This window comes from Podarcis melisellensis (genome assembly GCF_964234715.1).
Source record: "Podarcis melisellensis genome assembly, chromosome: 11".
NCBI classification, from domain to species: domain Eukaryota; kingdom Metazoa; phylum Chordata; class Lepidosauria; order Squamata; family Lacertidae; genus Podarcis; species Podarcis melisellensis.
Window position 1 is genome coordinate 40,603,839 of NC_138543.1, and position 26,969 is coordinate 40,630,807.

Sequence of the window (26,969 nt, forward strand, 5' to 3'; positions counted from 1 at the left end):
TATACAGACACTTCATATGTTCTAAAAGAATAACAAGAATTAGTCAATGGATACAAAAATGCACTCTAAACTTTGCTGCAACACACTAATCAATTGCAGGATACAATTTTGTAGACAAGAGGCAAATTTTGTAAGAAAGCAAAACAAATCCATGTTTTCCTACAAATTTATTAGCCTTCCAGATGCCAGAGACTCTGCTTTACGTGTTTTATTTAGTACAGTATAAAGAAAGCAGTCCAGTGTGTTAGGCCAGATAGAAACGGATAATAAAGGATGACCACACTATGTATCTTCCTCATAATATAAAGTCCTTTTTGATGATATTCCAAAGAAAACTGATAAGCTCTATTTAGCAGAAGCAACCTATCACCTCTGCTGAAAGCCAGACTCTTGTTACTCTGGGCTTTCTATAATTTTTTTTGTGTGATCTGCTTCCTACTGGCTTAACCAAGAACTGAATACTACTAGAAGTGGGCGAAGTAGCTTTTATCTTACACTTGTATATGAAACCTGGAATGGAAGCTTCAGTAATCTACACTGGGTGTCCTAATTTGAGACACTGCATTTTTCAAACATGTATTTCTCCATGCATGCCGAAGCATAGATATCCATGCATGGATTTTATCTGAACATTCACACCCTGGCCTTTCAACGGAACCATTTGGCAATGGGTCTCAATAACGGGTTGTTGTTTTTATTTTGATTATATATATATTGTGATTTTTTATGTTGATCTTTTCTGTGAACCGCCCTGAGACCTCCATGTATAGGGAGGTATATAAATTCTAATAACAAGAATAATAAAAACTGTACTAATGCCACAAGACGCTTCGGATACTGCATGGGATCGTTCCATCTGGCAAGCTGAAATACTTGCATGGATGGAACAATTGCCATAGTGCTGTGTTGAATTCTTCCCTAGATAAGCCCCAGTTCATACATTCACTGGGAGCAGATGTGATGGAACAGCTTAAGTTCCTTCCTTTCACCATACACATAAGCTCCTGTGAGAATCAAAAAATTCCATGCATATACAGGTTTGTACCAGGAAACTGTTTACATGATTTACCTCCCTTTAAAAAACACAGGAGGAAAGAAAACACAGAGGTTGTTTGTGCTATTCAAGCTCTAAATTCCAGTGAATGTATGAAATGGGTAGCTATAATTATAGTAAATGGGACCACAGCCATTAATTTCTTTTGAGTGTACCAAAAAACCAACGATTTGGGAGTCATTCTGCTGTCATCACAAATTCTACATCTTTGGCAACAGCATAAATAGTGGTTTCCATCTCTAAACTGTAACAATGATCTTGAAATTTCAATATTCGTAAAGAAGCTACTTACTAAAGCAGCAACGTAGACTTTGTAGACGGGATCGGCACACACCATGGAAAGGACACTACAGCAGGACTCCACATCTCCTGAGATACTGGTTTGTGATGACCCAATAGCTGCTCCTAGAGTTCCAGCACTTGTGGTGCTTCCACCACTGCTTCCAGAATTTCCAGTGCTTTCACCGTTAGCCAATAATAGAGCACCACTAACATCATGGGAGAGACGTCTAAGGGCCATCTCACGTACATTCCAGTTTCGAGAAAACAAGCAGCCAACTAATTCCATTCCAAATACCTAAAAGGCAGACATGAAAACACTTAAAAGTACATGTATGATGATCTCAAGTATTCATACTGAAAAATGCAATCCCATCTGAATTTGGGGTAGCACAGGGAAGAATGTGTTGAATTCTTCAAGGCTGCTACCATCAGAGCAGCTGCAAAACAAGTGAGATGTAATGAAGTGTCAGATAACTTCTCCATTCATTACTGTTTATTTTTGTTTGGAAGCATTCATATACCACCATCTCATAAAATATCAAGCTGGTGTACATTAATATGCACACAATAAATATGGTAATCTTTTTTCAAAGTCAGGGAACTAACACCGAAAAAGTCCTCTCCTATCACAGAATGCAAACCTGACACCTGCACATACAAGTGTGCAGGGAATATAACACAACTTAACCAGTAGCGGTGCGATCCTGTTTGTGCTATTTGATATAAAACAGAATCAAGGAACACAAAAATACCCAGCAGCTAGTTTAATTAATGTTTCCTTTAGAAATTTAATATACCTGTATCCATGGCTCAGCTAAGTCTTTATAGGCAGAAGGGATTTGCTGGACCCCATAATGAGTAAGGTTAAAATTACTATCTTGACTCCTCCTCGGTGAGACGGCTGTAGGCTGCTGAGTTTGCTGCTGGACAACACGAAGAACAGAAGGAGATTCTACAGGGCTTGGCAACTCATGGCTGTAAGGGGGGGAAACAGTCTCCATGAGTGGATGTTTGCAAGCTTGCAGATATTTTAATATTTGTACTCATCAATGGAAGATCTAGTATATCCAAGTACAACACATCCTTACCTATAGAAATCATGAGATCTCCACTTAGATCTACAAAGAGGGCATATAAGAGGCTCTCTGTTTCTTCTACACTCCTCTGCCCCTAAAAAAATTAACAATAACAAAAATAAATAATACTGATGTTAGTATGAGAAGGACATTTTAGAAAATATAAAGCTATTGAGTTTTTGGAAACATCTACAGAGCTTACATGTATGGAAAACTAGTCACATGGAAAACTGTATATTCAGTTCTGTAGCAAATGTGGCATTTGCTATTTTTTCTACAAGTTTAATGTATTGTGTGAATTATACCAGCTCTATATACCTGTCCACTTAATATATATATATATCTGTACCTCCAATCCTGTGGTTGAGACAAGATACTAAAGACCTATTACTTCTGGATTTTGGACATTTTATAAGTTTCTGGGCTAATATCACAATATTGCCCAGTTCTTTGAAACTGATTGATCAGCTCAGTTAAAACTACAGGTTAATAATTTTCTTATTTATAATTATTTTCTTCTCTTTCATTCATAGTAAGGGAGGTTTTTTTTAAGACACAAAAGCTACCAAGATGCTTTTCTCTATCATGCTTTATATAGGAACGCGGGTGGCACTGTGGTCTAAACCACTGAGCCTAGGGCTTGCTAATCAGAAAGTCAGTGGTTTGAGTCCCTGCGATGAGGTGAGTTCCCATTGTTCAGTCCCAGCTCCTGCCCACCTAGCACTTTGAAAGCACGTCAAAGTGCAAGTAGATAAATAGGTACCGCTCCAGTGGGAAGGTAAATGGCATTTCCGTGCGCTGCTCTGGTTTGCCAGGAGCGGCTTAGTCATGCTGGAGCAGCTTAGTCCCTCAGCCTATAGAGCAAGAAGAACGCCGCAACCCCAGAGTCATCTGCAACTGGACTTAACTGTCAGGGGTACCTTTACCTTTTTATCATCCTTTATACTTAAACTCTGAGGAATACTACCTCACATTTATATGAGGGAAAGTACTTCACTTAGATTCCTCCTCTAACATCCCAGTTTACGCATAATCTCATTCCTTAATATCAAATGTCCCTTTTGATATTCATTATTTGAAGCAGAAGTACTGACATCTGTGATGCAGGCATATATTTACTATCACAAACGACTTACATATTGACATGCAGTGGTGGTGAAGTTTATTTCTGCAGCCATCTTCGCAGACAGTCAAGCTCTCTTCATCCAACATGCCTAGCAAACAAATGGGGCACATCTGTTCTTCTTCATCCTTGATACTATTTTTAAAAGAACATGTACCAATATTTAAAGAGTAATCCTTTTAATTTACATTACTATACCTCTTTCCAGGGCAAGAAATGGTCCCAATATATATTTATTGGGGTGCATTCCATCATGTTGCAAGTGACTAGTTGACCTTTCAGTGCAACTGTTTGCAGTAAATTCCAGTGCTTGCTCACATATTACCTTTACCACACAGGTAACTGAGCAAAATCGCCTCTACATTGTGCATGATGTAATGTTTCATATATTTCTTTTCAGTAATGTATGTTGCAAGAGTAACTGTATGTTACAATAGTAACATGGAAAAGTCGACAAACTGCAGCCAGCAAAATGAGCTGGACGGAAAGCGTCCCCTTCCTCTCCTACAGCAGTTGCCCCAACATGCAGCCACAATTATCATGAGAGTTTGCTGAATCAAGGGTGTGTGTGGTCAGGGGGATTTGGAGGAAGTGGGGGTCATGGAAAGACTGGTTGGAAGTACCTCGGGTGCCTCAACATAGATTCCCATCATCTCCCTCTTCCCCCTCAACCTCCTACACCACAACCCACTCCATTCAGCCTGGCCTGTGACCCTTAGGATAAGATTTTCGGGGTCGGTTGCGGACTGCTGGGGAGAGGGTTGGCAAGAAAGTCACCTTTTGCCTAAAGCTTCATCCATGGATGAATCTCTATCTTGAAGCCATACTTTGCAGTGTATCAAAATGAAAACTATTACCTATGGTTATATAGCTAGTCCTAGAACAGATACATCATTCTGTAGGAAATGTTGATAAAGAGGCTCTGAATATTAATAGCTTTGATCTCAGAAACAGGCTCATCTTACAGCTCAGGGCTTTTAGTGTTGTGGCACTTGCCCTTTGGAATGTACCTTCAATTATCATCAGGCAGGCTCTTATAGTACTGGCACCTACTTAAAACTTACCTGTTCACCCATGCTTTTTCCCAGGGGGTGATCCAGCTATGCTCATGTACTATATTAATCTACTGATTTCTTTTCATGTATTCCTGTATTTTTTATCAATGTGATTTTATTGTGTATTATGTTGGTCAAAGCCATTTTTTTAAAAAAAAATATTGTTGCTGGTATAGAAAGTTTTGCCAATGAACAAACAAATAAACAAAAACTATTAATTCCATATTTGGCTACTGTAGTGGTGCCAGAATAGCATTCTTGTGGTTTCTTCCCACAGTACTCTGGCAATATCTAGATGGAATAATCACACAAGCGGGGCAAATGACATTGTTTTCCCATCTAGAAGTTAATGGCGTGGCGTGTGAAGAAGTTACCGGAAAGCACTTGCTATGTGTGATGGGACAATGAGCTACTTGTGCGTAAAAGGGTTGGTCCCTCAGAGTTTGCTCAGCGTAGCAAAGCTCTGCCTTGAGCGGAGCCCTTTGACATGGCTCCGTCAGTCGCTGGTAGAATCCGACAGTGGGCGCCTGCGGAAACGCTTCCAGCATAAAAGCTGCTTAACGGAAACACGTCTCCTGGATTCCCTGCGTGACAGTTTCCGGCGAGGGGTGGGGGTTCCTAAAGGGGGCCTTGATACCTCTTCGCTGTTCTCACTGGAAGTGTCCCAGAGCCTCTCCTCCGATTCCCTTCCCCTTGGAGCTCCTGCTCCCCCCCTACTGGTTCCCTCTTCTGCTGCAGAGTCTCTCCTATTCTCCTGGAGCCCTTCCGCCACCTGTTCTTCCGATGGCAATTTCCTGACACTATGGTTCTATGGTAATATTAAGAACTGGTACCATGTTAAGACTGAATTAGTGGCTAATTCAAGTGTCTTGTTTTTTGGTCAGTGCCAATAATGAAGTCACCCAACACTTGTCAGATATTCCTAGAAAAACTAAATATGGAATAAATTCCTTTAAGTCCAGTTCAACAGTCTCAAACCTTTAAAGAACTCTCTACATAAGCAAAATGATTACCTAGTTTAAAAGTATCACCTTTCTCCCCCTCTGTAATACAGATAATGGAAATATGCCTATTCCATTTCTGACGTACACAGAATTTGTTTTCTCTATAAGCCATCTGTTACGAAAAGCTCAAAATCTGGGCACTATGTGGAGGAATAAAATTTCAGCTCATGACTGATAAGTAGAACATGATTTATCAATAAAGAATATTGCTCTCCAAATGATTGGCACAAATGGAGGTTGTATAGTTTTCTGTGGATTTTTATGGGTACATAATCATCCGGGGTAACAAATAACACATATAACTTAAAAACAGTATGTATACTCTATGACACTACTTTAAAAATAATACTGCTAATAAGTTGTCAAAATGTAAGAACAGAATTCTACAGAACATATTTTCTAAAGAACTACCCAATGTATGCACCAGGGGAGGCTAATTTGTAGCCCACCACTACTCCCATCAACTAATGGTCAGAGATGATGGGGTGGTAATTTTGCAACATCTGGCAGGCCACAGGCTAGCCACTCTTGTTATACATCAAGGTGACCCAACAGTTAAGAAAAGATTTGCAGCTGAATAATTTACCAAGACTAGTTGCATTTCAAGCCCAAGTACTATGGACCTAGTAAGACCAGGAAGACAGGTTAACATTAGTTTAGTTACTACATACACATATGGCCAAAAAGGAATTTGATATATGTATGCCAAAGGTGGGGAACCTCTTTGGCCCAATTGGCCAGATTGTTATCTGTCCCCATCCCATGGGCCAACTTTGATAGGCAATGCCAGATGATTTGACAGGATGGATTGTCCTAAGCACCTGCCAGAGTCTCTTGCGCATAGCTTTCCAAGCACTCCGGTTGTCAGGTGGTTGGGAAATGCAGCAGAAGGAGCCTTGCCAGCTCTATGCTGGCAAAGAGGCTTTCTGCAATGTCTGGCTGCACAATAAAGAGTTCCACAGGGGAAAGGTGCCATGGTTTGGGGTCAAATTTATGACATTTTAGGCCACATCTGGCCAGGGAGCTGGATGCTTCACACTCCTCATATATTTAGAAAATTCACTGCATTTCATCATCCGCAGTAAATATTTCTACTATTGCCAGATTTACTAAAATAGGAATGGGGAAACTTTTTCTCCCAGGGACTGCATTCCCTTCTGGAGGCTACATGTCAATGGAAGGCAGGGTCAGAGGCAAAAGTGAGCAGACCAATTGATGTAAGTGTTCCTTGTGTACAGTAGGCTAACTTTTACACACACTTGTAGACCCTGCTCTGTCCTCCAGGAGGAGTTATTAGAATTCAAGGTAACATTCCACCAAAGTAAAAACACTCAAGGAGGGTGCAAATCACAGCTGATGTAACCAGGGTAAAGTCCCAGGGGTCAAATGGAGAGCCTCAGATTTCCACACCCTTGCATTAGATGAATCACTCTCACACAAAATCACTTTGTGATTTCTACATAAAACAGCTACCCTTTCCAAGGCAAACATCTCTTGATTCTTTCAAACCCAACACTTCTGATAGGATCCATGCTTTAGCCCCTTGCTCCTCACACCCAACTGAAGCTACTTCCCTGCTTCAAGTTTGCATTAAGATCTTGGGGGCAGGGATTTGCTTTCTTTAAAAACTAATGGTACTCAGTGAAGTGTCATGTACGGTGATGGTGAGGGGGGAGGGGACAGTAGCCACAAAAGCCTAGCACCCAAGTTAAGAGGTGAATATATTCATATTTGAGCTGGAGATGTTCTAATACCAAAAAAAAAAAAAAGCAAAATGAAAATTCCCATTGCTTGAGAAACCTTTTCCAACAAATTGTCCCAAAATGAATGGTTAGGCACAAAAAATAAAGGCTTTGCTATGAAGGAGCAAAGAATTCACAGTAACAGAGTGCATGTGTTTTGGCACAGTATTAGATGTGAATCCCTAGCATGAATGGAAAGCCAATTCTACTTGTGCAAGGTGTCCTCCATTTCCAGTGTCCCCTTGGACTGTGCCACATCTCTTGCAGTTCTGGATGTTCTCCCGAGCCTTGGGAGCATCTTCTGAGGACTGTAATGGCCTACAGTGAGGGGGTGGAGGGGCTGCACCATGAACAGAGTTCTGTTTGTGCTTCTTTAGATCCAAAGTTCGATTTCAAAGAACTTCTAAATATTCTCTTTTCTCCTGAGAGTAAATTTCTAGCTTGTAGCTTGATTAAAATCTGGTAAGGTTACTGGGGCCAGGTGAAACCAGATTCATTCCACAAATTGATAATCTCTTGTCCAATTAATTATTCTGATGCTACACAAAATTTTAGAATAAAGTTTCACTTTCCAGAGGTGAAAGATCCTCTTCAAGATCCCACTAGGCTTCAGAAGTCACTGGTGGATTCATAAAGCACCTAATATATACTAGGCTCTTAACAAAAAATAATCTTGCAACCAAAGGGCAACAAACAAACTTCCATTTCAAAATGTGCTTTTTGGCAGACTTGGCTAGCCAACGCAAAAAATATTGTTCCCAAACATTCAAACAATAAATACCAGAACTTTTGTAACTTAGATCACGCTATATAAAGAACAAGGAGTCTTTTGCAATGGTTTTGTTGCAACAGACTAACACAGCTACCCTTCTGGAATTGTATAAAATTCATGTGACAAATTAAAGCAACACTTTCCCTGTGAAAAGGGGAAGACTTTGAAGAACACTATTTATTTTCTTTAGAAGAATTACTAACCTGTTTTCTGAACTAGATGTAGACGTACTAGATGATGACAATGTATGAGAATTTGACATGCGTGAGACAAACTTCTGGATGGTGTTACGAGATGGGGCTTTGATCCTTGAGCTACGCCTACTGTGATATTTCTGGAACAAACTTTCAACCTAACATTAGAAGAAAACATTAACAGTAGCTATTATGCTGTTAATTCCTGGAAGCTGATGTCCAATTTAAAATAAAGTTTTAATTGCAATCAGACTATGATGGAATAATACATTGTCAAATCACAGTAATATCAGAACAAACAAAAAAAAATCCTACTCTACCACCAAGAAGGGATGGCTGGATCCATCTTATAAACAATTAAAATCACACCTCATGTTCAAAAATTAAAACCACTTCATTTAAGGTATGTGGACATAGATCCTGAATTTTGACCAGATCCTTACTGGATGCATTTTCATAACCAGCAAAGTCATAACAATTTAACATTAGCTAACAGCACTTCTGCATCTATCTACATTGCTAAGTAGAAGCAGAGAAGGAACAGAAGAAATTGCAGGAAGATATTGATATCCTATTCTCTTTATGTGCTTTACTTCCACGCCTCTACTTTTAAGGTGGAGCACATGTGATTGATGTTTTAAGAAACTCTGCGATCGCTATCCACCATGGTTGCAAGATGCATCACAACTGACATCAGCTAAGTCAAGAAACCATGTTAAGAATTGTTAAACATCATTACTGATGAAGTTAAGGTAAGAAGGAAAGGGCTGTGGAGAAGGAACATGGTATTCCACTTCCCACTGCTAGTAGTCCACTCTATTAAGCAAGCACTAACCTCCAGCTATTAAAGTAGAGGCCTATTGGTGGAGAATTTTTCAGTAAACAACTTATTTGATGTTGCTGTAGTATCGTTGGCTATTAACAGAGATCTCAGAAACATAGTAACTCTAGCAAAAATTAAACAGCACTACAGTGTGATTTCTGAATAGTAAATTTTAGCAGCTTTAATGTATTTGCAGTAACCATTGTATATTCATGATAGAAGAGACAGGATAACACTACCTCAAAGTTCTTCAAGGTTTTTCGCCAGAGCATTGGATCTGAAGATTCAAGTTGAAACACACGAAGCATAACAAATAGGAGATGAATGCAAAATGTTCCACGCCCACAGCTGCAGGTCTGAAAACCAAGATTTTAGTGTGCTTATTACGACTGTTTTCTTTCAAAAGACACAAGTTACTATAATAAATAAGGAGTTATTAGGATTATACTTCTGTATTTAGAAAATACAAATCTGTTTAGAAAAACAAATCTGTTATAAGCATGGTTTATTTCTGACAGCTATCCTTCCATGGGCTGATGGATGATTTATGGCAGAGCAAACAATCTATGTTGTTCTCAGATATAACCAACCTGAAGCTAATACAACTATTTATGCTTAGCTGGTGTTTCTTCTAATGCTTACTCATTACAGGTAGAAATTAACACACACTAGAAAACAGTACTACAGTGTGCTATTGAACATACAATAGTAATTACAACTTCTTCTCAAACTTCTAATCTTCTCAAATTAGTGTACTTTATAATTAAAAATAAAACCAGGTCTATGCAATTCATACCTGAGGACCAATGAATACCCTATATTTATTGTCTGGGCTGTCTCCTCCTATCAAGAAAGAATTCGGTCCTATCTGCTGTAAGAGGTACAATCTGGCCCTCATGACCTTGTTGACCCGCCGATTTGTTTCCTCAGGACTATATGGTGAGAAGCCATCTGGAGATGGAGCTCTTCGTGGTGGTGTTATTCGTCCACTCTGAAACTTATAACAAATTTATTTCAATTAGCTTTCAATAATGTTGCCAAAGGAATTCAACTTCCACTCTCCCAATATAGAAATGTTTTACAATGCCCACTGTGTCTGTCATATCTATTAAGTTGTAAAGGAAGAACGTGTGATCTACTGGTTGCCCACCGTATTTTGATAGTACAGAAATGATACTATCACTTCCAAACAATTGCATAAAATAAAAATTTCTATGCTGGTATTCTCAGACGTTATTCAAATTATGGCTACTACTTTTTAAACCCATGCCATCCCCTTCATGTTCAGAATGAAGACACCTGTAGAGGCTTACATTAAGTTTCTTTTTAAAAGAATATTAAATGTAGTAGCAGCAATAGACACAAGGTAGCAGGTAAAACAGTCAATGACACAGAAACGTAACTAAAGGAGTCAGATCAAAACATCCATTGCTCCAAAATCTGCTGGAACAAAATGGACTTCAATAATGCACTACAGTATCAGGGATGAAGCCTGAGTTTCTTGGGCAGGAAATTCCAGCATCTATGTAGTTGCTGCCAACTAAACCTAAGCTGGTGCCAAGACCTGGAAGCAGGATCTCCCCTGCTTACCAAAATGGATAGACAGGAGTAGACATACTTGAAATATCATGGCCATAGGCCATACCCAGTCACATAAGAGAAGGGGTTGGCAAGTTTTTTCAGCAGGGGGCCGGGTCCACTGTCCCTCAGACCTTGTTGGGGGCCAGACTATATTTTTTTTGGGGGGGGAATGAATGAGGGGTGGTGAGCCAACCACGGCTCCTGTGTCTTGCGAGCGGCAGGGGGCGGCAGCAGGATAAGCAGCACGTGAAAGGGCTCCGGAGAGGGGCTGGCACCAACAAAGCCCAGCCCCCTTCCTCCTCTAGGCAGGACAGGGAGAAGCCAGGAGGAGGGAGGGAGGAGGCGCCGCCGCTGTGGGGGGGGGGGATGGAGCAGCCCGAATGATCAGAATCAGATCCATGCGGCAATTCCCGGACCGTCCACGGGCCAGATCCAGAAGGCAATTGGGCTGGATCCGACCCCCGGGCCTTAGTTTGCCAACCCATGCATAAGAGATTTTAACTTACAGGCACAGGAGATAACCTTTTCCTTCTTACACCTGGTGATTCCGATTTAACCGCCCTAGATGAGGATGAAGAGGAACCGCTAGGAGAAGGGCTCCGCCTCCCCTTCTGAGTAGGTGAAGTAGCACTTGTTTGTCCCTCAGAAACAGGCTCCGTTGCTGCTTTGTTTGCTTCACAGCCATCACCTTTTATCGGTATTGGTTTTACTACCTTTTCAAGAAAGATATGAAGTGATTTATGGTTACCTAAAGGTCTTCTTAAAAGAAAAGAAAAGATTCACAGTGAAGTTCTGGGTATACAAATATTTACTGGATTCACACCAAAACCTGTCAGTTTATTCTCAGTGCTTATGAGATTCTATTTCAAGTCAAAAGAACGTGTGCTCCAGGCAGATGATGTTCACCTGGCAAAATGAAAACCTGCCAGATCCAATATGGGGGATTGGTAGTCTTGGTAACCAAGGTCTGAATACCTGGAAAGAAATATACTGTAACCATCACTACTGGGTAAACAAACAACTTTTTTTTTTTTTTAAGGACTCCAAAGTGCCTCAAAGCTTGAAAAAGCTTTTCTTTTGCAACTGCGTGCAAAGTGATATCACACAGTTTTGGAAAAGAAGTTTGCCATATAGTTAGGGGTGAGTTGCAGTATGAGAAATGTAAGTCCAAACCCTTCTTGGCTGTTTACTAATAAAACAGTTCTTTATATAACTGCCATATTTATCAAACCATATTTTTGTGGAATGTCTGTTAAAAGTGGTGGGTATCTCTCTTCTTCCACTGCACAGCCCACTTTCCTATTCCTTTCTGCACATTATAAAACTTGCAGGTAAGGCCTCACCTTTGCTCTTCTCATTGTGTACTGCCTGACCAGGATGTTAGTATACAAAATATTTTAAAAAAATAGTTCCGCCACCTTTGCCAGATCCTTATTTTTTATGCTTGCTGGCTATGAATATGAATATGTGTTTTTTCCCCTCCAAGAGAGTAAATTTAAAATGCTAACGATAGAGGGCAGTGTTGTAGTTATTTTGAGCAATACAAATGTAAGTTGGGAGTTGACTTCCACAATATGCAGTAGACTTGTACATTGTTAGGAATTTAAAGCTTCGCAATCAGCAATTCACAGAAATTAATCAAGAGGAATTACAAGACAAGAGATACCCAGATGTTAACACTAAGGTTCTGCGGTGCAAGAATCAGCAATCAGGCTTTTTAAAAGCATAAACGCCAGTGCCTTTTTCTGGAGCATTACTTACCACAGGGCCTCTCCTACTCCTCCTTTCAAGCCATTCATGCTTCCAAGCAGGCATACATGTTGCCTTGAGTTTCTCCCTGATCATGCGCTCTTCTGGGCGGTCATCCATTTTCTGCAGCCCCCTGAGGGTTTCTTTATTCTCCATGTCACGACTACAGTAAAGAAAAAGCAGAGACCACAAATGTGATTGTCAATAAACACAGTGGCATGCTTAACCCTTGAACCACCATATTTTACTCCCCCTGTAATTGCTAAATGGTTGATTTCAGCAACAGATGAAAACCTCTCAAACTGATAATGCAGACATTCTGCTACCCCATTATTTGGAATGCATCTACTCCAAATACAAAACATCAAGCATGAAAGAAAAGCTGTTTTAGTAGACCTTAAAATAAGAAAAAAGAATTCCCTCAAGCTACTGACCTACCATAGCCTGATAATAAACACATGGTTCTTAAGACATGGGGCTGCAATCACAGGAAGTTTCTGAACAATCTTTGACATGAATTGTGCATGTGATTTTAAGTTATTTTAAACTGTTTTTAACACTCTGCTTTCATTGCTGTAACCTGCCCTGGGACTTTAGGATGGTGGGTGGGTAAGATTAACAGAAGCAACAAGACCATGATTAAAAATGGTGACTCTAATTAAACCCACTCCTAAGCTAATAACAATCTTCCTGCGCATCTGAAAATAGAATTCTCTTGCCACTCAAAAAGTATAAACTACTTAAAATGAACTAGTTAATGTACTTAAGTATCACTCTGAACATTTAAATGGCTGAATGCAAATTAGTATTTTTTTCAAAGGCCAGTTGCTCCTCTGCCAAATATAGAATCAATTTATATTCCATGTTTGTCCATACTACTATTATAAACTACCATAGTCATGATGAAAGTCACTGTTTGTATAGACTACATCAGTTGAAGTTTAAAAACCCCATAATCAACCACAGCAGCAATCATTGTCAGCATCCATCATCACTGATGCTCTGTAGTCTTGAGATTAATGAATGCACAAAAAACAGCCTCAAATGCACCTACCCATTTATATACAAATTTTAGTTTATACATGAACACACACACACACCTTACTAAATGGCAAAAGCAAATCATGAGCGACATTCTTGTTACTGTTTCACAACTCTGGACAGCTTGCCATTTTTAACTGTGAGCAACCAGTTGGGGTACAGCAATATATATTAAAATATTAAATGCTGCAATGTTCCCCGACCACCCAAGAAGTTCAAGAATGATTCTGTATTTGCTTGAACCTTCTGTTACATTCCCCCCCCCCAACTCCATGTGTGCTCTTATATATAGATATTAGATAGATGGATAGATGCATACACACTATTAATCAGAGGGGAAAGAAGGACAAAGACAAAGATGTTTCTTCTTTTCATTCTCCATCTTCACCATTTACTTTATACTAAGGAGATATAGGTATGGAAGCTAGCTTCCCCATATATATATATATATATATACATATATGGCTAGATCAGTAACTGCAGGGGGAAAACAGATGTGCATTCAAATATGCACCTGAATATGGATGTCTCCTATGACAGCGGCACTGCTTTCAGTGGGATGTGCATCTAGAATGCCTCCAGAATGTGGATGCAAATCCTCATCCACATTCTGGATGTGCATCCAAAGGAACATTCCATTGAAACCAATGGTGCTGAGACAGCATCAATATCCACACTTGTCCGAGATAAACAAATGTTACATATTGGTTCACAGGTGCTGCAACCGGGGTTCAAAATTAGCAGGAAGCCAGGCACACTTTGCACCTGAAGATTCTCTATTTGCGAGCAGCTCAAAAAGTCTGGGTGCCCTTTTTTTGCACCTGGCTGACACTCAAGGATTACTGAAATGTATGTACTTTGAAGCCTCAAAGTATATGTTAAGGATAGACAATATGCTAAGGAGTTTAACAATAAAGAGTGTTTTGAAAACTGAAGTATTGTACCAATATTTTTATTGTAAACACCAAATTAAACATGCATTAACAAATTCTGTTTAAAATGTGATATTAACAATGTGTCACTTATGTGAATTGTGTATTAGTTCATGCTTATGAAAATAATAAAAGTGTTGCCGACACCCCCACCCCAAATAGCGACTAGATATTCTGTTTTGGTGCCCACAACCCCCAGGTCCCAGGAGCCATTTGGTTCCTAGATTTTCTAACACTGGCTACAACATAACTTCCTCCTCTTTCCTCTGCATCCCCTTTACGCCACTCGATTCTTTTCAGGCTGAAGGCTCAAAAAGAAAATCATATCCACAAAATTTGCTTCTGGAATCTTTTAAAAAAAATATATTTCCCTGTATCTCTCATTCTAATATATAAAGGAATCCATTCCTTCCTTGACCTGGGTACTCAGTGCATCTACACATAATAGACACATTTTACTATTGGGGGAAGAATTGCTGAAATATTAGGATTAGCATCAATATAACTAGAAAGAATATGCTATATATTCTTCCACTGCAAACTAAAATAAAATTACAGCTGTATTTCTATGAGATCTGATACACTACACCATGAAAATCCTTTGCAAAAAGGATACTAAGGCAGCCAAAGACTCAACCACATTCTTCCGTGTGTTCTCATGTCCACTGTTGACTTCTCAGCCGATATAAAAAAGTACTTGGACAAGCATTTATTAACAATGTACTCTAGCAGTGAAAGCTTCACAATCTTTACTTGTTCTCTCTCTCTCTCTCTCTCTCTCAAAAAAGGCCAACAGAAACTAGCTTCTTCTCATGTGACAGTAAATCCAATCTGCTCTTGTTTACACAAAATATAACAGTTATTTAAATGGAGGTGGGAATTACCGGCTGAAAAGAGTTCTCTCTCAGATAAAGATAATAAAAATTATTTTTACAGCTTGTCTATCTGAAACCAAGAATGACCTTCAATGTTGCAGATTCAAAATGCTCAGATTCAAATTGCATGTTCATCCAAGTATGCAAGCGGTCAATTTCTGAATATCTGAACTTCAGCGCCCAAACAAAGGCAGCAGACAGAAAGCAACATCACTACTGGATACAAGTGAGAACACAGCTTCAAGGTCTTTAAGTTTCATTTGGCAATGTAACATCTTTCATGTTATTCACATTTGTCTACGATCTTGTTGCAAAACGGAGTTATGTTAAATAAATAAAGTGCCAAGCACATAATAATAGTTGTTGTTGTTACTGTTCAGTCGTTTAGTCATGTCCGATTCTTCGTGACCCCATGGACCAGAGCACGCCAGGCACACCTGTCTTCCACTGCCTTCCAGAGTTTCATCAAATTCATGTTGGTAGTCTCAAGAACACTGTCCCACCATCTCGTCCTCTGTCATCCCCTTCTCCTTGTGCCCTCCATCTTTCCCAAGATCAGGGTCTTTTCCAGGGAGTCTTCTCTTCTCATGAGGTGGCCAAAGTATTGGAGCCTCAGCTTCATGATCTGTCCTTCCAGCGAGCACTCAGGGCTGATTTTCTTAAGAATGGATAGGTTTGATCTTCTTGCAGTCCATGGGACTCTCAAGAGTCTCCTCCAGCACCACAATTCAAAAGCATCAATTCTTCGGCAATCAGCCTTTTTTATGGTCCAGCTCTCACTTCCATACATCACTACACGGAAAACCATAGGTTTAACTATACGGATTTTTGTTAGCAAGGTGATGTCTCTGCTTTTTAAAATGCTGTCTAGGTTTGTCATCGCTTTTCTCCCAAGAAGCAGGCATCTTTTAATTTTGTGCCTGCTGTCACCATCTGCAGTGATCATGGAGCCCAAGAAGGTAAAATCTGTCACTTCCTCCATTTCTTCCCCTTCTATTTGCCTGGAAAATCTGTCACAGCCTCCATTACTTCCCCTTCTATTTACCAGGATGTGATGGGACCAGTGGCCATGACCTTAGTTTTTTTGATGTTGAGCTTCAGACCATATTTTGCCCTATCCTCTTTCACCCTCATTAAGAGGTTTTTAAATTCCTCCTCACTTTCTGCCATCAAAGTTGTGTCATCTGCATATCTGAGGTTGTTGATATTTCTTCCAGCAATCTTAATTCCAGAATTAAGAATTAACCACATTATAGATAGGTAAGCAATTGAACCCAGGCAAAGCCCAGACCTGATGGAATTGACGTAAATAGAAAATCCTATCTAGTCTTGTCCCTATTTGCAGGAGACAAAGCTTTTAGCTGGGATGTGGCCCACTCGGCTGGCTCTGCCCCTTCTTGTCTGCCATGCCCAGGTTCCCATATGTGTACTCTGAGGAAGAGAGGAATAAACAAGAAGGAAAGAAAGGAAACGAGCAGTTTGGGCATGAAAATTATGCTGTGGGCCAAAGAACAGGCTGCAGTAAGGGAGTGGCCAAGCCTTAAGGGGCAAGCTGACTGGTTGCCTGGGGGAGCTAAGCAGGAAAGCAGTGAAGGGTGGAATGGGTGGGAGAAAAGATAGGAAAATTATATTGTGGACCAAGGGATGGATATCACTGGGGGACAAACTGGCTGCTCGCTGGCAGAGGCCTGATGGGAGCACTGAAGGTGAAAGGAATGGGCAGAAAAGGAACAGAAAAATGGGAAAGCAAATTGGGTGGCATCTGGGAAAAAAATGTTTTGGAAACAGGAGCAAGTGCAAGCCAAACTTCACCTAATTTGCTGTTCCTTGCAGACACCATACTGTTAGAGCAAGCAATAGTATGTTCAGTGATGCTTTTCCCTAAAGCGTGGTTTTCACTTAGTCCACGTAGTAAAGGGAGGGAGGAGCCTTGCAGCTATCCTGACTGCCATCTCCTGTGTGTGACTAGTGAGAGGAAGCGGGGCAGAAAGGAAGCAATCCTGTTACCACTCCCCACTTTTGGCTCTTGCTACTACACTTCGGATCAGATGCAGCTCCTGGCTGACTTAGTCGGTGGGTCCATGGCCTTTCATAGGATTTCTATATTTCTATATTTTCTTTCTATATTTCTATAGGATTTCTATATTTAGATACATACACCTGTTCAGGAAGTTTTTAAACAAAACCTAGACAAGTAAGCAACTTTGTCTTGTAAGCTGTACGATGCAAGTATTTAATGGATCTATAGTAAAAAAAATTAAAAAGCAGCTTCATCCCCATAATATTTTGTTTCAGTTTAAAAGAGCCATGCTGTTTAATTGTGTTTTATTCACTATGTGCTAAGTAAAAATACTCATTCAGATGAACTAGTCAGATAAATAGTTCCAGATTCTTAACAAAGGGGAAGACAGAAAATAGTCACATGAGCAAAACTTTTAGTATTTAATAAATAGACATGGGCTGTGCTCACACAGCTTTAAAAATAAAAGGAACAGAAGTATAGTAAACCTACAAAGTATGTGGGAGTTATGTTCCAGGGATCACGCCTAAAGCAAAATTCATGTATAGCCAAAACATATTGGGTTCAAAGCCAGGTGGAATTGTCAAAGTCTTTTTCCCCAGGTGTCCACCCTCTTTCTTATTTTTTCGGGGGTGGGGGGGAATTGCCACGTGCATAAAGCTGAATGTGCAAAAGTTAAATGAACGTAAGTTGCAGGCTTACTGTACACCACTCATAGAAAATACCTTTTAATCAAATATTTGGAGCAAAAGGATCCTCAAACATTTAAACATATATATTTAAACAATGTACAGCAAATTATATAGCTGTTAACAGAAGAATCCAAGTTCCCAGCAGAAAAGCACCTAGCAAAGGAACTGAGGAAATACATTATTTTGGCTCAGAGAAAAAAAAAAGTATTTTGAGAGAGCTATGCATTTGCCTCTGTCAGAAATCCACCTAAGGAGAGGGACTGAAAATTCCTGGAAGTTCCAAACCTCAGTGCACTGTTGAGAAGGCCCCATCACAGATTATCTTCTACCAGCTAGTTTCAAATGTGCTTAGCAGTTAACGTGAGAAAGAGTAAATTGTGCATCAAAAGATTTGAATCTATTTAACTTGTAAAGTTCAGTTCCTATTGCCCAATTGCTATTGCCTGTTTTAGTTAATATTTGCAATGTTTCACCCACATTCAAACTACATGTGTGTCTTCAGCATTTTGCTGATAATGTACTCCTAGACTCTGTGGATTACCTCACTCAGCAGTTCAATTCAGATATTAAACAGCATGAAGGATAAAATCGAACCCTGAGAAACCGCACATTGAAGGCTGCATGGGGCCTAACAGCACTCCCCAAGCACCACTCTCTGGAATTGATAATACAAGTAGAACCGGAACCACTGCAAAGCAGTGGCACCCACCCCTAACTTGGACAGCAACTCCAGGAGAAGATCATGGTCGATAGCATTGAAAGCTGTTGAGAATTAATGAGGAAAATTAACAAGGATACATTTCCCCCGTTTCTCTCAACAGATGCCATCAGGTGACCAGTTGACCAAAGCAGCGTCTGTGCTAAACCTGGTCCTAAACCCCAAATGAAATGGATCTATAAAATCAGTTTCCTCCAAGAGCACCTGGAAATTTTAACTATTTCTTTAATGGGAGATTTGTTTTATGCTGGCATATGTTGTTTATGTTGGTAGACAGACCACATATAATGGATGTGATTCAACTTCTGTGCAGTATTAATCATATGATGTCAATAATAGAAGCATGTGTTTTAAATAATTTCTTCTTTAAAAACCTATTTAGTTTACTGAAAACACTTGCATTTGACTGAGGACAATATGATAATGTCCACTAATAATTTTAAAGTACAGGCAATACAAGTTGCAATATGTAGAGAAGGCATTGCTTCTGCCATCAGCAAGAAAACTAAGGATCCAGGAAGAACATCAAAACCAGAAAGAACCCTTGGCTGCAACAGCAAGCTGCTCTTGAACTGCAGAAGCAAAAGGAACCACACCAATTCCCAGACACACAAACAGGGGTTTTAAAACTGCAGACACTGTCAACAGATGACACATGAGTGTACAGAGAGTTCTATTTGCTACGTAAAGGGGGAGGGTCTTCATTTAGCTTGGGTATCCAAGCACACATCCAACTGGGACGACCTGGAGATCTCTGGGTGCCAGGTTGGTGGCTGACATCTCTATCTGGCTGAACAACAACGGGCCCAGGACAGAATCCTGTGGCCATGTGCAGCACTCCACTTGTCATTTTTTTCCAGGATTCTTAGGAACCCTCAGTGAGCACTGTTTGGGTTCAGTAAGTCAACCAACTACAAATCCACCTAACAGTTATCTCATCCAGCCCACATTTTACCAGCTTCTCCACAATAATATAATGGGGGACTCTGTCACAAGTCTTGGGAAAGGGGCTTGAATGTGTAGTTATTATGCAACTCCAGACATTCTTGGTATAAACTGATTACCTGGTTTTAGGCTCAGGTTTCAGCACAGACTTGGTTGCCAAGATGGAATAACTTTGCCAAGGGAAGGACAGTGGGCACACTACACTACCCTGATCATTTTCCTAGAACACTTGGCAATCTGATGCCATTGATCATAGTATCCTACTAGATAGGGCATCTGGACTGAGGAGACTCCTTGGGTAGCCAATTCCAGAGGTCCATTTGAGAGATTACAGTTTGGATCCATGACATTTACGCTATGGAGTTCCACAGAGTTTAATCTCATATCCTGTGCTCTTTAGCACATACATGAAATCTAACTGAGATTGCATGGAAATCTGCAGTAGAGTGTTATCGGCATGCTGATGACACTCAGCTCTACTCCTTCTCATCATATTAGGGTTGGGCAGTTCAAGTACTCAATCAAGCACATGAGATGTTCAATGAACACTAGTAAACTGAAGATAAATGCAGAAAAGATCATGGTATTTTTGGGCGGCAAGTTAATTTCCCCAGGGAGGTGCTGTTGAACCTGTTCTGGACAGGACTCCCCTTCCCCAGGAGAACAAGGTTGCAGTTTAAGGGAGCTAAAGTGTCACCTATTACATGCTGCACCTTCTATCAGCTGTGAGGTCCTCCTAAGACAGAGATAGCCTAGTCAGTGTCATTCATGTCCTGAAAACCTTCAGATTAAACAACGAAAATGTGTTATATGTAGGAGGGGTTCTTGAAAACTTAATTTAGCCCACAATGCAGAAAACTGAGCTTGGCTATAAAGAACAGCTCTCACAACTGTGCTTACTACTGGTCCATTTCCAGGCAGAATTCAAAGGGTTGCTGATCACTTTAAATGCCTTTGGACTTGAATATAAATTCATTCATAATTAGTTTATGAATTGCCTTTCATAAAGTGCCAATCACACAATAAAAACAAAAATAGGTTTTAACACGATACAAAACACTGAAGACCGACACCTAAATAAATAAAGCTGGAAAACACTGTGAAAACAATATATATATATAGTGTAGTTTCTGGAAACCACTAATAGTGGGCACATGTCATATCTCAGCAGAAACAATGTTATGCAAATCAGGGGTAGCCACACTGAAGCCCTGCTCCAATGTGCAATGGACTGGGTTTCATGTTTTAGGAACTTCCAAAAAGAAAAACCTACTGCGTATGTAAGGAGTAAGGCAGTCTCAAGCAACCAAAGTCTGGTAATTCCAGCAAACATTCGTTCCAATGATATTTTGGGCATTTATGCATATATTCTTCCTTGTGTCATCTATTCATTCACAGTCAGTGGCCCAATCTATCTTTAATGGAGATGGCCATAAGTAGGAATAATGTGTAAGAGGCAAAAACAGAATAGAGAAGATATGCAGGTCTCTGAAAGCAGTCAGTTGGCAATTTTTATTAATCAGAGCCCTATTATTCATTTGCAATCCAAATGGTAATTAATCCAGTATGCAATCATTGCTTGTTCATATTCAGGGACAAAATAAAATATTCATCCATTTTATTATTTTAGAATGATTCAGTGTAACCCACTGTATAATCATCTATTGCAAACAAACTTTATGCAAACTGTAAATACAAATTTTCTATAATATGTACACTCAAAGAGAATTTAATTTAATAAGACTACTGCACTCACAAACAGCTAGAGTAACTGTAGAAGGAAATTGTGCCTCTTCAGCCTAAGGAGAATTTGACATTTAAAGAATGCAAAAGGCCACAAACACTAGCTTCTTTTGGATACACATTTCTGCAGACTAATAAGGTTTCATTATTTATTTGCCACTTGCAGCTTGGAACAGAGGAGCCAGATTGTTAACACTATAATGCAGTCTATAAAATATGGTGGACTGAAACCAAAGAAAGTTGATGTTTTTATTGACACTTTTTATTGACGTTTTTATTGTCCTCCTTGTAATTTTGCATGCTGGATTTTTAGGGAACTGTGGTCTATAAATATTTTAATAAGTAACGTAAATAAATAGGTGGATGAAAAAGGTAACTGTTAGGTGGATTTGTAGCTGGTTGACTGACTGAACCCAAGTGCTCACTAATTGTGCCTCATCATCCTGAAAAAAGTGACATGTGGGGTTATTGTTCAATGTCTTTATAAACTACTTGGATGAAGGAATGGAGGGGATGTTCATCAAATTTGCAGATGACACCAAACTGGGAACGGTAGCTAACGCTGCAGGATACAGAACTGGGATTCAGGATTACATTAACAGATTGGAGAACTGGGTCCAAACAAACAAAATAAGTTTAAAAGGGGTAAATGTAAGGTTACACAATTATGCACAGATTAACCAGCTGCACCAGTGTAACATGTGAGACACCTGGATTACTAGTAGTACATGTGAAAAGGATCTAGGGGTCTTGGTTAACCACAAGCTTAACATGAGTATGATGCAGCGACAAGAAAAGAGAGCTAATGCTATTCTAGGCTGCATCAAGAGAAGTATAGTTTCCCGATCAAGAAAGTAATAGTAGCACTGTCTTCTACCTTGGTCAGACCATACCTGAAGTACTGTGTCCAGTTCTGGGTGTCACAATTTAAGAAGGATATGGACAAGCTGGAATGTGTGCAGAAGAGGGTGACCAAGATGATCAAGGGTCTGGAAACTAAGCCTTAAGAGCAATGCTTGATGGAATTGGGTATGGTTAGCCTGGGAAGGAGGAGACTGAGAGGAGAGATGATAGGCATCTTCAAATATCTCAAGGGCTGTCACATGGAAGACGAAGCAGGCTTGTTCTCTCCTGCTCTGGAGGGTAGGGCCCAAACCAATGGCTTTAAGTTACAAGAAAGAAGATTCCGACTAAACATCAGGAAGAACATTATGAAAGTAAGAGCTGTTCGACAGTGGAACAGACTCCCTTGGGAGGCTATGGACTCTCCTTCCTTGGATGTTTTTAAGTAGAGGCTAGATGGTCATGTATGCTTTAGCTGAGATTCCTGCATTGCAAGGAGTTGGACTAGATGACCTTTGGGATCCCTTCCAACTCTACACTTCTGTGATTCTAAGTTCTTGGAATATATAGAAGCTTCTATTCCCAAAATAATGCTGTCAGACAAAATTATTCACACACAACCAGTTCAATGAACTACTTTAAAATTTTATATTATAAGTCAAGCCTGTTAGATTTTTAATTTTGCAATGCTGAGTGTGTCAACATGCAATATAAGGCCAGGAAAAAGCATATGCAGACTACTGAAGCCCTTAAGCCACCTTGCAAAGTTGTTAATCTAAATGCAAGTAATTATAATAGTGATGTTATGTTAGAGATTTTTCACACATGCCTGGAACTCCAAAGTTACACTTCCCATAGCAATAGTTCAGTCAACCTGCATAATTATATTTTCTAATAATGCATGTGTCATGGAGGAATTACAGCTAACATAACATTCAGTAATACAAGTGGGGCCCCATTATGGCAGCTGTGGGAACTTCCTGGTTTGAGCATACATGTAGAAATCACTACTACAAATAGTGCATCAAGCATCCCACATTTCAATTCTTGGGTTTAATCAAAGCTAATACAAGAATCCAGTATTTTAGTGACAGACAATTCCAGTGCACAAGAGCTAAGTCCTGGTTCCCTAGTATTTTCAAACACAGAAACAGCTTTGACATCCGTCTTTGAACAATGCAACAGCTCCCTGTTTATGCTGTCTATCTATGGAATTATTTGAATGATATTGTTTGCCCCATTTTAACTCTTAACTTTCCCCTAAGCAGGCAAGTGAATTTACTCTTTATAACAGTTTCAAGTGGCAAATCTTGGTGTAGTTTAAACTTCCCTTCCTTTCATCTTTCTAACCATGTGGTTTCTTCAGCAGCTCACTATCTACATCTAAAATATCAAAGCAAAAAGCACAACACACTTTGAGACAAAGCACCTACCATTTCAAGTATGTTTGAAGAAGTCCCTTTTGTTCCTCAAAGCTTTTATTCTAAACACTTTCCAATGTAGTAATGAGAATACGTTGCTGAAGTTCAACAACCCTGCAGTGCACTTTACTGGTAATATTGTGGGTCAGATGTGAAAAGCTCAGGCTGGTTTGGATTCCCAGTCAAACATCACACATATGTGCCAAACATCACGTATACTGGTCAGCTTGCATCAAAGGTGACTCTACTCAGTTTGCCCCTCAAACCTCCTCCATGACTAAATGAAGCATCCAATTGGATCCAGAACCTTCCATGACCCACTGACTTGCATGCAGTCTGGTTGCACTTCAAAATGTTTTTAAAAACTAAGAAAGTGCCCATGAAGTCCTAAATTAGAGCAGGGACCTTTGCTTTTTTCAGAACTCTCCCCCTAAGCATCTGGCTCAGATAACCTACATATCAGGGATACACTGCAACATTTTATTGTAATCCTACACTCCCTAGCTTAATTTCAGGGCATTTTTGGCACTCCCAAGTTGCTTTATGAATGTAGGCCATGTGGGATGAACTCCTATTTCTTTTCAACAGCCTCCAAGAACATTCAGTTAGACAGAGAAGTCAGGATGCATTTATTTCTTCTTTAACCCAATTTAAGTCCTCCTATTTAATTTCTTTTTTTCAAAAGAAAGTGAAGCTGTGTACAAAGAACACAGAAGAGTATATCCTCTAAAAGCTGTCCTTAAGATTAGCTATTTGGAAGATATAGCATTTTACAAAATAGCATTTAATACACCATATATGAAGTCCTAAATATTTACAAGTACTTGTGACAATAACAGTCAGGTTCCCAGTTTTGTACAACACAGTTAAAAGTGTCTTCTTGCAATTTACAGAAAGCATTCAACAAACAAAAGTTTGGTCAATTATTTTTAAATTAATGAAGCAGCTTCCCCTAATCTGGATTCAGTGTATTATAATTAATTTTCCAGCACATATGCTAATCCACTGTTCTTCTGAGTTCGGTAAGTCAGATATAGGGATTATCCTATTCTATTCTCACAACCACCCTGTAAATTGGTCAAGACTCTGACAAACACATTCTCTCTCTCTCTCTGAGTTATACAGGGAGCTCCATGGCTAAGCAGGATTTAAGCAAAGCCTTCCCATCCAAGTACAACACTATTCTATACCATCACAATGGCTCTCTAGAAACAGTTTTCCCATTTATATCCCAGGATAGCACACAATTATAGCCAATTTTCTTATGAGGGGTTTCATCTAATAAGTATTATACTGTACATACTTTTGTAATCCTTCGTGAAACTCAAATTCAAACAAAATGAAATTGACACTGGTTGGCTGTAGAAGAGCATTTTCCTAAATAACAAATTGCTTAGGAAATTAACATCTCTTGCATTCTGTTCTTTCTGTTCACTTTTTTGTTTCAAGGATCACAAATCACAATACTTTCAAGATAAGGACTGCCAGTTATGTATGCTAATGTGTTACTTGAAAAGAGGGTTTGGGGGCATTTCACCCTGATCAAGTCATAACACCCCTACTATTGTGAACTGGCAATCTGCAAAGCCATAATTTAAAACCAATCCCCCCAAAACATGACAAACCAAGTCTGATACCTTGATTCATTATAGTGTTGCCGAGATGCTTGCAGGTATGCAGGTATCCACTTGCAAGTATAACCTATGCCAATTATAACTGGTTTTAATCTGTAAAAAAACTAGGTTCTCTGCTAGCTGGAACTAACAATGCTTCTCTTTCAGGAAAGCAGCATGCCATGAAGATTGAAGGCCAGCTCAAAATCCTATATTTTGATGCCAGTTACCCTTTTGTTTCTAATCTTCACTTTTAGAGAAAGGTTATGGAACAGATGGTCACTCTAATTTCAGATACCCCAGAAGCTATTGGTTACCTGGAATCCTGCCAGTCTGGCTTTTGCCTTTTTTGGCACCATTTATGTCTATGACCTTTGGCTACAGATTGATAGGCTAAATTGTTCACTATTTATCTTTTTATATCTTCCAAGGGCTTTTGAAACTCCTTAACATAAAGTATTGGCAATTCCCTCTTTTGCAGATAACTGACAATAGCATGACATGCAAGCCACACGTCTATTTACTCTCACAGGAAATGTAAGCATGGTTATGCCGATGGTATAACTCACTTAGTTTGCAGTGTTTTGATAAAAAAATGTACTTTCATGTACCGTTCCTGATCAAAGCTCTCTTAATATTTAGTAGTGTTATACTATTTGGGTTCTGTGCATCATATCTACCAGTATTTGCTCAAAGAAAACTTTTATTTTTCATATCCTAATTGCTGTAGATTTTCTGCATGGAGTATTACACCAGGCTAGGATATTGATAGTGAAAATATGAAAGAAAAATCAGATAGCCAAGTTGAGGAGATATCATTTTCCATGGAATTAAAGCTTGAAAGCAAAATCATAGCCTCTCACTGACCTAACCCCCCCCCCCCATGGCTACTGAAATCTGGATATGTCAGTGTTGGTTTCCAAAGCTAGTTCCTAGATTTAAGATCATATCCTGATTAATATTTGCAGTTCTACAGGAGCCTTACATGATGATGTTCATTACTACCTCACAATTAGTGCAGCATTTCTATATTTTAAAATGGATTATTTCAAATACTAAAATTCTCATTTCCAGGCACCATTATCTGCAGCCCACAAATACAAAAGGAGTTACAAAGGTCACATTTTCAGATGGTACACATTCATGTCTTTCTCTCTCACACCCACCCACACCCACCGTGTGTTAAGGCTATATGGGCAAACCACCATGCCATTCATGACCAGAGCATAACCAAGATAAAGAACCCCAACAATAATGTAACTAGTAGAGAGAGGAAATATTTCAAAGTTGTTGCATATATTTGATTTAAGTTTTGAATGAGGCATGATCGCCAAACCTGGAAGTGAGCCGAGAATGTCACTAAACATGGCACTAAAAGGGTGGGGCGGCGTGGTACGGGGCAGGGTGCACTTATATGCATTCCACCAACACGCAGGGTTGGGTGGGAACTGAACACAAAATGGTCATTGACAGCACACATCTAGCTTTTCTGTTCTTGCACAGTACAAACACAACTATTCCATTGCACCAAACAGCAACTACACTGTCAACATATGTTGACCATACAGAATGCTGGTATGTTTCAGCAGCACTGTCTCTCTCAGGTTCTGCACCCTAACAAGTTGAATGTGAAGGGAAGATGTACATTTACACACATATCAATTGCTCACA

At 39.6% G+C, this 26,969-nt stretch overlaps 1 protein-coding gene across 2 annotated transcripts in view; it reads right to left on the reverse strand.

The window, feature by feature from the left end:
- Positions 1-26,969, reverse strand: part of MAP3K1 (mitogen-activated protein kinase kinase kinase 1) — a 61,597-nt gene that overhangs the window by 17,177 nt on the left and 17,451 nt on the right. The window contains exons 2-10 of one of the 2 annotated variants that reach the window (XM_081929552.1): positions 12,468-12,618; positions 11,213-11,419; positions 9,922-10,116; positions 9,365-9,481; positions 8,312-8,460; positions 3,549-3,670; positions 2,425-2,506; positions 2,134-2,311; positions 1,347-1,631 (exon numbers count right to left, since the gene is read on the reverse strand). In XM_081929552.1, coding sequence (XP_081785678.1) covers positions 1,347-1,631; positions 2,134-2,311; positions 2,425-2,506; positions 3,549-3,670; positions 8,312-8,460; positions 9,365-9,481; positions 9,922-10,116; positions 11,213-11,419; positions 12,468-12,618 — 1,486 coding nt within the window. Of the gene's footprint in view, positions 1-1,346; positions 1,632-2,133; positions 2,312-2,424; positions 2,507-3,548; positions 3,671-8,311; positions 8,461-9,364; positions 9,482-9,921; positions 10,123-11,212; positions 11,420-12,467; positions 12,619-26,969 lie in introns of both variants that reach the window. The other variant, XM_081929551.1, reaches the window with a different exon arrangement.